Source organism: Erithacus rubecula (assembly GCF_903797595.1).
Source record: "Erithacus rubecula genome assembly, chromosome: 12".
Lineage (NCBI taxonomy): Eukaryota > Metazoa > Chordata > Aves > Passeriformes > Muscicapidae > Erithacus > Erithacus rubecula.
The window spans coordinates 882,691-893,930 of NC_136664.1; the positions used below are offsets into that span (position 1 = coordinate 882,691).

Here is an 11,240-nt window from a genome sequence, read left to right on the forward strand (position 1 = left end):
AGTATGTAAGAATGAGTTCAGTTTCCCATACATGTGTCAGATCATGACCTGAGGGAGAAAGAAGAATCTGCATTTCCAGAAGCCACATGCCAGTTCCCACTGGCTCTGCCACGCACAGCACGAAAACACCCAAACCAACCAGGATTCAATATAAGTTGTTCACAGGATATACATTCCAAAGGGACAAGTACAAATATTACAAAATGAACAGTATCACTTTTAAAATCCATGTATTTGTTTAACCGTTAAAAACAGACAGGTACAGAAAGAGGTGACCAAACTAACAATTCCCTGCCACTCCCATTAGTGCTGCCTGCATGCTCTGGGAACCTTCTTGTGGAACCAAAGCTCTGGACATCTTTTCTGGCAAGGGCTGGAGACAACTGGCAGATGATTCCTGACTGTGCAGCTCTTTCATGGTGTCTGGCTTAATGAAAGGCATTGAGAGAAAAGGTTGTCTGGGGGTTATGTCAGAGAGCAAGAGAGAGCGAGAGAGAGCGAGCACGAGGGACACCACACCATGCCAGGGAAGTTCCTCTTTCCCTGCCACTACTAGAGGGAAGCACGACAGATCTGTGGGTCCCAGAGTTAGGATAGAGTTTGGAATTAGCTTGGTCCCATGGATATCAACATCAATTGACAGACTCAGAGCTAAAAGCAAGGCAGGAAGGCTAAGGGCAGCAGAACTCCACGTGTTGCACACATACACTCTCTCTCTCTCTTTTCAGGCTGTCTGAGGCCCCAGCAAGGCCAGCTCAGGAGCTTTTCCCATCCACCATGTAATAGCGATACATTAAACCTAAGACCAGTGCTCCGAAGATGGGGATCAGCCATGTCGACCAGAAACTACTGGAAGGAAAAAGAAACAACAAACTAAAACGTACACACTACAGAAACCAGAAAAAAGCATCTAGCTGATAATCCATTCCCAGTGTTCATCCCTTGTTAGACATGCAGGGAACACCTAGGAGCTGTACCCACAGGGTGGCCCCCAGCCATGGCCACAGCCCAGGCAGACCCCACTGTCCCCATGCACAGACTCTGCCAGCCCCCAAGTGTGGCCTTGTGCCTTATAAAATAGCAGCTGGATGGCTGAAGGTTCCAGCTTGGCACATCCAGAGACCAGTGGGGGGGGTTGTTGTTGTTGGTTTTATTTTCCTTAAATAAGTCAGGCTGTAATTTGTGTTGTACAAACAACACAGTTGACTCAAGGATGGCTACAGCTGTGCCCCAGTAAATCTGCCTTGCTCAGACTGCAGAGACCACAGGCTCACCCTCAGCAGCCTCCTGAGCAAAACCTCCTGCATGAGCTGCAGGAGACCAGGGCCCTGTGCTGGATTTAAGGATTTTCAACTAGACAGGGCTGATCACAATAAAATCCTCCAAAAACCCACCCAGCAGTGTGCTGTGCCACCCCTCAGCCCACAGTGACCACCCTGTGGTTACATGGCTGCAGCCACACTGTGCAACACCAGCACATGGGGCAGAGAACTCCAAACACTGGGATGCTGGTCCTGCCCAGCACACAGCAGATCCAGGCTCACATCCAGCAAGGGAGCTGCACACTGGCACTTGCTGGTATCTGCTTGCCAGAAGGACACTGCAGCACATCCCTGGGCTTTTCCTGCCCTTTGGAGTTAATATGCAGCTCTACAAACCTGGTCCCAACCCCTCCATTTCTCACTCTCATTTTCAGGAGATACTATACCTTGTTTGGCCTGAGGATGTCCTACTTGGATTCTGGAGGAGGAAAGAGGGAGTTAGCAGGGGAACAAAGAAACATTAAATGTGTGCTGATAAGACAAGCCTGAACGTGTGATTACAAATACAGAGGGGAAAAAAAAAACCAAAACCCTCCTCTCCCAAACACCCCCTGTCGCCACTGTGGATGTTTCTGGAGGTGTTTACTGTCATCTTCATGTTCTTTCCATCAATCCAATCTGTCCCACCCAGTCACCAACTTCATGCTGGAACTTGCACCCCTCTCAAAATAAGCCCTTATTACATCACAGTTTTGGGGTGGTTTTGTGCTTCCTCCTTATTTATTTGTACATTGCTGATTTTCTCTCTTGCTGCCATCTTTAAATTACACTGGAACCTCCTTTTAAAACAGATGATGCCCACTGGAGAGAGCCTTCAGCTGTGCATGACATGCTGACCTTATTGATCAGAACAGAAAAATACTTGAATAAGGTATTTAACTCAGATCCAAGGGAGCTACTCCAATCATCACTGATTTCTGTGCACATTTTTAGCATGTGATTCTATTTATGAATTGGAGCTGAATCAAACAGTAGATTTTAAGGTGAATATGTACATAATCACACAGCTCCATGTCATAACTTAATAAAGCACAGGCTTTACCCAGCCTGAGTTATCCTTGATTTCCCTGCTGACAGTTCCCCTCTGGATTCCTGCTGCTCTGCAAGTGCTCCTGCTCAGAGGAACATCTCCTGAAACCTTGTTGAAGGCAGAGCTGTGCCCTGTCCAGGCCTCCCAGCCCAGCCAGCTGTGAGGCACGTTTACCTCCCATCACTGGAGGTAAATAAATAGATTTATTGCCTTTTCCCTCTCCCCATCCCTTCCAAAGGCATTTTTGCAACACTCTGCTCTCTTCTAGTCCAGGAGTACCTGAGTGTTAAGCAACACCACTGATCCCTGAGGCAGTTAACAGAGAATTCCTGTTTGCCAGCCAGGCCCCCCCAGCCGTGCTCAAGGGAACAACAAGGAAACCAGTTCTGTGGTCAGGACACAGCCAGAAATGCAAAAAATGGTCTGTGGCTCAAGGTGTGGAAAAAACATCACTGCTGCCAGCAGAGTAAGGGCACAAAAACTCACTTCCAATTTCACACTGAGGTGCCCACTGAGCTTCAGAACAAAAACAAAGGTAGAATTTGCTTGGGAAATTTATTCATGTGTAGTTTGCGTAAACATAAAGCCACAAACCCCACAGGAAAAAAGAGGGGGGAAAAGAACCTCCAAAAGACAAGTGACATTAAATAAAGGCAGAAAACTGAAACACTGAGAGCTTACCTTAGAACCTTCCTTTCCACGATCGTTCTGTCAGGGGAAAAAGAAGAAAAGAGGTGAGTGCTGACTTCAAAGGAAGCCTGCAGCCTTTATGAGGGAATTGTTCTGTACAAAGGTAATTGCTGGGCTCAGTTTTCAAAGGAATCCTTCCTTTAGCACCCACAGGCAGGCACGAAGGTGGTGTTTGTGCCCCTGGGAACTCTCACTCCTGAGCTCAGAATTACAAGGCAAAGGTGGATTATGCTTCCACCAGCTACAGAGGGAACCCATGAATTCAGCTTAAGTGAGAAATAAATAAGAATAAAGTGAGAAATCTGTTCTGAATGGTGGAAGGAGAAGATTAATTTAGTTCAGTTTCCCCAACAGAAACCCTGGACAACACAGGGACTGCCTAAACCCCTGAACTGCTAACTTATTTCACAAGACACACCTTGGTGTCTTTGCCTGGGGCTTCCACGAGGCACTCACCGGGTGGACCTCTCCAATGTAGTACTGCTTCAGCATTTCCCTGGCATCTGTGGAATGCCCCACATCTTCAAAGCTCTCAGTGGCATCTCTGCCAGCTTGTTCAAGCAACACCTCTTCTCCACCTGGGTGCTGGAAGAGAAGAGTCCACGTGAGCCAAGGGCTGGATGCAGAAAGGCACTGAGGATGTCATCAGCCTGCCTCCCAACCTGCACTGCTGGATGCCTCAACCAACACCAGCAATAAAATCTGCCAGAGGTTCAATTGTCCAGCCTCTCCTCAGGAATTCACAGACTCCTGGAGGAAAGGATATTCTGCTTCTTCAGGTACTACAAAAATGCTGTTTGGCTGACTGCACATGGATGTGCAATACTAAACCTGATCCTGTGTGACACAGGGGGAGGAAATCATGAATTATCACAAAAATGATACTGTTTAATGTCATGCACTGATTTCAGAGATCCAGAGCTACAACAGCCAAACCTCCAGGGAGCTGCACAGTGCCAGTGCCACTGCTGTGGGTGGCAGCTGGTCAGGGCTGACTCAGATGGGATGGACTGACACAAACCCCGGGCGTGGTTCTGCTGTCTGTGGTGGGCTGGGCTCTGTCCACTGTCAATGCCACAGTTCCAGGAACAGCCTGGCAATGGAAAGCACTAACCACAGACTAGCAAAGGACAATCCCTTTACAGCCTGAGTGTGAACCACCAGCTAATCCAGTTACACCAATAAAGTGGTTACACATCCCAGGGCACGCACAGGGACTAACCCAGTTTTCCAGGGCTTCAGACAGCCAGCCCTGAATTGGAGAAGAGATGTTGGGCTACATCTCAGATCAAAGGACCAACACACCTGCTTGTCTGTCATATCCTTCTTCCCACAGACACAGAGCAGTTGCCATCCCCCTCTTCCTTCAGTTTGTCTGCTTTTGCTGCCAAAAGCCTGAATATTCCCACCAGGCCATCCCACCTCGTACCAAACACGGGATGGACACAAACCAGACCCACTGTTTGCTCCAGTGGGTTGCTGCAGCCAATCCTGCAATCCTCATATCCCAGCTCTTTATTTGGAATCAATCCCTTTATTGTCCAGCTATGTCACTAAACCAACATGGATCTTTCTCAGGAGCCACAGAGGGCAAAGTGGAGGGACACAGTGTGTGAGCAGGTGGTATCAGGTGGCTGAGCTCCATGGCTCATTCCCTGTGTCCAGCTGCAGTTCTGCTGCTGCCCCTTCTCCCACACCAACCCTCAGGCTCTCTCAGCCCCAGAGGAGTCAGATCACAGACTGCTGGGTGTTGTCTGTCCACATTGCTCAGAACAACTGTTGAATTTCCAGCCAAGATCCACTGAAAAGCTGCCCATTTATCTAGAACTCCTTAGGGCTGCCTCACCAGAAATCTCATATTTCAGACAGGGAAATACCTGAATTTTAAGCAGACGACCTTCCTTTCCTAATAATTCACCCTAGAAAGATAGATAAAACTCTGCAACAAAAGGAAATGTGCAGTGGATCTTTCAGTGACATCCACAGGCAAGAGACAAAAGGAAGGATAAAATTCAAGAGAAAAGGAGAACAGTAAAGTTCACTCTTCTTTACATCTCTGGCTCTGAAGCCTTTCTATGCACTTGCTAAATCCACAATTATTTATTAGTGCACATCTGTCTTTCACTGCAATCTCCAAGCCTAAAACAAAAAGACCTTCAAAATATTTTGGCATCTCCTAATTCTGAAGAGATCTGTCCTGCAGACAGCACTGCTGCAGCCAGACAATTCCTACCTTGTCCTACCCCAGCAAATGTAAACCCAGACTATTTGTACAGGAAGTCATTGACTCTGCCACAAAACTGCCCAAATCTGCAGCTCAGCTGCTGCAGGAAAACATGGAAACAGTGTTGAAAACTATGGGAGAGGGAGAAACTACTTCCAGAGGAAACAACAATGGCTGGGAAATGTCATTTTCTGGCAAGAAACAGCCAAGAGCAAAGCAGGAGAGAGATGACAGTAACATTGGGTCCTCGTGTCACTGGACCTTCAGCACACACAGTAACAGTGACTTGGAACTGGCATCAAAGGCACTGAGAGCACATCTCAAATTTCCACAGGGAGAGAGCCTGGAGTCCTCTCCACAAACTCCAAGGAGCTGTCTGCAAATGTCTGGCTGGGAACTGCTGGTACAGACCTGCTGGAGACACAAAGCAGCCCAGCAGCAATGCTAAGCTCCAGGACTAATTAGATCTCTGTATCAGGTAAGAGTTAAGACCATCAGGTTGGGGAGGGGTAAAACTTACATTCCTAGTGCCCAGTTAAAGAAATCAACCAGGAGAAAGAAGAGTATTCCTGTGCAATAATCATGTGCCAGCATCTAAGCCAGAACCAAGGAGGAGCAGTCACCTGGACCAAGGATCCTGAACAGCACTGGTGGGAAGGCATGGAACAGCTTTTCCAAAAACACCTCTGCAAAGCTGGAGCAAGTCAGCATGAGGAAACTCGGATACCCTGGTGCTCCTCCTTCTCTTGAAGAACACTATACCTGAAACAAACTGAGCCATTTGGGTCAGGTGTCACACCCCAGGCTCCTTCCACTTGGAAACTGGAAATGGATTCCTGCTCACACCTATCACGGGATCAGGGGCTGCTGTGCCCTGTGGGCTCAGGTAACAGACACAAAGAGCCTCCTGGAGAAACCTGGATCTCCAGACTCTCCAAAATGTGAAAATGGAGTGAAACTGTATCCCTCCAGCAGAACCCTAAAGAAGTCTCTTAGATTGTGCACAAGTTAACAGCTCTGATTGTGATACCGTTGTAGCAAAGTGTGAGTGTGACAGACCCCGGAGCACCTGAGGGAGTTCAGCTGCCTCCCTCCACCCCTCTCACCCCAAGCACACATCCACATGCTTTTCTAGACCACTGCAACCAGGAGTAATAACACCTATCCTGGTGTGGTCCAGTTACCCAGATTTGGGAGAAAGTAGATCACCCTAAGACTCTCTTTGATTTTAAAATAATCCCATTTCATTTCAGGCACTCACAGGCTCTCTGATGCACAGGAGATTGCATCTCCCAGAAACACCAGCAACACTTCAGCTGCTGTCTTTGCACATCTCCAGGATTTGGTTCATGTTCTTATAATGCAGTAGTGATTTATAATGCAGTAAATTTTGTTATGTGATAGATGTCTTGTTACTCCTATTACACATAATGTGAACTGGAAAATTAAACTGCTCTACACTTCCAGCAGCACACAGATTTCAGGTTGGCTGACCTGCAGTGCATCATTTGCAGGAATCATGAAGCCAAATTCAGCCTTTTAGCAGTGACTTCTCCAGGATTGCACAATCCCACCCATGGAATGTGCCAGCAGCCTCAGCAATCCCAGCCAAACAATCTGTGAGCAAAGGCCAGGAAAGGCACCCAGCAGATCCTGCTGCAGTGAGCACACAGGGCCAGGGGGACACAGGACAGGACACCTGCACCAGGCAGAGCTCTGCAGCTCCCCAGAAAACTGCAGCTTCCAAAGGACACAAGCACCCCTGCTTCCCATCAGCTGCACGTCGCTCCCCAGCACTCCAGAGGGTAACAGATACAAAGAGGATTTTTGCCAATAAATTAGGCCTTGATCTACAGCTCCCCTGTGCCAGCAAGGGGTGTGCACAGCACAGTGTTGTGTCACCCTGGCACAGCTCAACAGTGCCCTTGTTCTTCTCCCTCTGCCTCGTCCAAGTAGGTCTTTTTATGTCAGAAAAACACAAATGGGAAAAAGAGCCTGGAAAGGACAGAGTGAAATATCATCTCAGGGTGAAACACCATCTCAAGGTGACACTCAGGGCACTGCTAAGCCTGGCCTGCTGGAGGCACTGGAGTGTTTTTCTGGGCTCATTTATAATTGCAAAGGTGTCCCAGGGAGCAGGTCCCAGACTCCATCTTACAGAGAACATTGAGCTGAAGACTCAACTCCCCTTCAGTGTCCACACACTGAATCACAGCACAGAGACAAGTGTAAGAGAAGAGTCTCAGCCCCTGCAACTGCTGTCCCAAGCTCTTCCTAAACCCTAGCTTAGCACTTTCTTACTCAGAAAACAGCTGTGAAAGAAGAAACCAGATTGTGTCTAGTTTTAGAAATAAATACTGAGAGCTGCAGAGCAGGCACAACTTCCAGCTGCCAGGTGATCACTCCCTCCTGCCTGATGCACCTCCACCCTCATCACAGCAGCTCTGTCACTCCACAGCACACACGTCTCAACCACGTGGGCTTGGAGGGAAACCAGAGTTAAATTCAGACCAGTTAAATTCAGCAGAACCAACAAGCTGGAACACGTGCATTTCAATGATGTGTCTTCTTTGGAGCAGGTTCAGCCCAAACTTTGTACATTGCCCTGGAAATGCCACAAAGTTCTTGCTGTTATTTTAAGCTGGGATAAACCCCTTTGAAGTCTTCACAGACCTACAGAATATCCTGAATTGGAAGGGACCCACAGAGATGATTGTGTTCAATGCCTGGCTCTGCACAGACACCCCAACAATCCCACCTTGGGCAGCCCTGGGCAGTGCCCAGCACCCTGGGGGGAAGAACCTTTCCCTGATCTCCATGTTAAACCTCCCCTGGAACAACTTCATGCCATTCCCTCGGGTGTAACTACTTTGTTACTGTTTATTCTCACTCCATTTCCAGCTCTCGACAGTTAGGACACCACTCAGCCTTCTCAATTTCAGAAGACACAAGCAGTGAGTCTTGAAGGAATTTTTATCCCCACAGCGAAGGGAACTGGAGATGTGGCAGAAGCTGCATTGTTTGCAGAGCCCTGGAGCGTGGTCCCCTCTGGGCAGGCAGCAGAGTGGTGGCTGCGCTGTCATTGTCACCTCCGAGTTCTGGGCCGCCCCCGCAGGCTCCAATGCTGGAGTGTCCCGAACGCGTTCACCTTTCAAAGTGCAGAGCGAGGCCCCGCGACTGAGGGAAACGCGCACACCGCCCGGGACCCGCCTGAACGGGTTCCCTGGACGCTGGAATCGCCCAGCCCAGCCCAGCCCCGGCCAGGAGCCCTCAGGGCCGCACAGCCCGGCCGGGAGCGGCCCCGGGGACACCGGGACCCCGGCGGGGGCTGCTCGCCCTGCCCTTGCACCCGACCCGGCATCTCTGTCCGCACCACAGCCCCTCCAGGGCCCTCCGGCCCCTCTCCGCCTCACACGCCCCCAGCCTCCCCCCGCTCCCCTCAGCCGCCAGCGGCCGGGCCGGGCAGCCCCCACTGCAGGCCTCACCTCCGCCAGGAAGCGGGTCACATCGTAGACGCGCCCGTGGATCACCAGCCAGGCCTCGCGGCTGGAGTTCCGCGTCGCCACCTCCTCCAGGGTGAACACGGGTGGGGGCCCGTCCCCCGCCGCCGTCCCCGCCGCGGCCTCTCCGCGCCGCCCGCCCTCCATGCTGCCCGGCGCGGCTCCGCGGAACGCGCAGCCTGACCCGCGCCGGCCGCCGTAGCGATGGCAACGCCCCGCGCTCTTTCTATTGTGGCCAGGAACCAATGGCAAGCAAGCCAGAGGGGGGCGCTGCCGGCGCAGCCAATGGGAGTGCGCGGCCACGGGCGTGGGCCAATGGGGAGCGGCCGGGGCGAAGGGCGGGAAACGGCGCGCGAGCGTCGCCTCTGAGGCGGCACCGGGAGCGATCGAGCGATCGCCGGACGGCGCCGGAGAGCACCGGGCAGAACCGGAGAGCACCGGACTGCACCGGGCAGAACCGGGCAGAACCGGACTGAACCGGGCAGAACCGGAGAGCACCGGAGAGCACCGGACTGCCCCTCAGCACCGGGCCTCCCTCAGCCCCCGCTCTCTTGAGCCCCATTCCCCCAGCACGGGCTCCAGACCGCCCTTTTACCCCTGTGCCACCGGAGAGCGGTGCCGCCCGCAGCCTGCCCTCGGCTTCAGCACTGCTCCTTTTGGTCCTTGCTGCGTGTCTGTAGGACAGATGTGATCCCGCAGCCCTTGGAAGCCAGCCGGTGGCAGGGCAGCACATCCCCAGCTCCAAAGCAAAGTTCACCCTCAGGCCTGACAAGAAGCCCTGAGGAATTCTCTCCTCCCTCCAGCCGTGCTGAGCACGTTCAGGGTCAGAGGCCCTTCAGGCACACGAGTAACTCATGAACCAGGTGGTTTCACTTTATGAACTGGCATTTGTGGCATTTATTTCCTGGCACTTGTGGCACAGGTACAAGGCTGTGGCTGTTTGTTTAACAACTGCTGAGGGGGCAGAAATGCCGTGATGTCAGTGCTCAGCTGTGACCAGCACAAAGGTTAAAGGTGTGTGCAGGCAGAGCCCAGCGGGCTCAGGGCTGGGCAGGTCACAAATCCCTCTGACCCCAAAGGGAGATAAGTGAAATTCTCCATTTGGGCAAGTCCATACATTCACCTGCCCAGATACTGGGATGTTAAAGGCTTAGCCTGTTCTGAAACCTCTCCACAGTCACCTAATAAATATTAAATATCAAATATTAAATATTAATCTGCTGCTGCCTTTGATCCTTTCTGTCCACCTTTTCCCTGGCTCTGTGTGTAACCCAGGATGCTCTGACATGCAGGTGTTTCCAGCTCTGCTGTGCCCAGGCAGCCCAGCTCTCAGCAGCTTTCCAAACCAATGTCTTTCCTTCCAAATCCTCCCCAACCCAATTCCAATGGGAAGAGTTACCTTTGCTCAGATTGGTTCAGAGTTTCTGTCATCACTTGATACATTTCTTAAAGAGTCCCTTGTGCTTCCTTTTCTCTGTCCCTCGTGCCTGGAGGGTTTTTTTCTGTGAATTTTCAAAGGAATCTCATGCTGCCCCCACATTTCCCTTGCCCCCTGTTCCATTGCTCCCTGGCTTTCTAAGGCCAGAATGGTTTTGGAAGGTCCCTTAGAGCTCTCCCAGTGCCACCCCTGCCATGGCAGGGACACCTTCCACTGTCCCAGCTGCTGCCAGCCCTGTCCAGCCTGGCCTTGGGCACTGCTGGGATCCAGGGGCAGCCACAGCTGCTCTGGAGCTCTTGTCCTGTCTGGTGCTGCAAGAGCAGAGGTGACCAGCACCCTGCTGGTTTTCCTGTTCTGTTTCCTGCTCCTCCAGAAGGATGTGACAGGCACGAGACCACGGCAGATACAGATCCTGTTCCCTGGAATATTTTCTTTCATCAGTAATCACTTCATCAGAAGCCATAAATCAGTGAGGGGAGGCTCAAATGCACAAGCACAGCTGCAATTTGTCCTTTCCTGCCCAGTGTTTTGTTTGGCACATGGAACTCCAAAGCTTTTCCTGAAAAATTGATAATGACACCACAGGAGGACTCAGTGGAACTGGACAGTGAGGCCCCTGGCATTCCTGCTTCCATCATCCCTGCTTCCTCTTCATTTACTGGAGATGATTCAGGGAGCAAAGCAGTGGGTTTATCTTTGTATTTACTCTGGAATTCACTGCTCCAGGCTTGTTTTCCAGTCCTGGATGCTGTTAACACACTGTTGGCTGAGGCAGACCCTGAAGTGGTGCAGGAGGGAAGCCTGGATTGGGGTGCTAATTCTGTGCCCTCCCCAGCTCCAGAAGCATGTCAGGAATTGTCACCTTCTCCAGCTCTTGGGCCATCTCTCATGTCACCACCCTGTCCAAACCCTCCCAGGCACTGCAGAGACCTTGTGGATCTCACAGGAAGCAAATCTGCCTGATGGGATGGGAGGTGAACTCCTGAACATCCAGAGGGGTGACACCTTCCCAGCAGGGCATTGGAGATGGCAGCCA

General features: G+C 51.2%; 1 protein-coding gene across 1 annotated transcript; it reads right to left on the reverse strand.

Moving 5' to 3' along the window:
- Positions 1–213: 213 nt before the first annotated feature.
- Positions 214–8,986, reverse strand: CYB5B (cytochrome b5 type B). Its single transcript, XM_079315869.1, has 5 exons — positions 8,752–8,986; positions 3,499–3,627; positions 3,034–3,060; positions 1,709–1,740; positions 214–846 (listed from the first exon to the last, which is right to left on the reverse strand). The coding sequence occupies exons 1-5, from the start codon at positions 8,911–8,913 to the stop codon at positions 756–758; spliced, it is 441 nt and encodes a 146-aa protein (XP_079171995.1). The 5' UTR covers positions 8,914–8,986; the 3' UTR covers positions 214–755.
- Between the last annotated feature and the right edge of the window lie 2,254 nt (positions 8,987–11,240).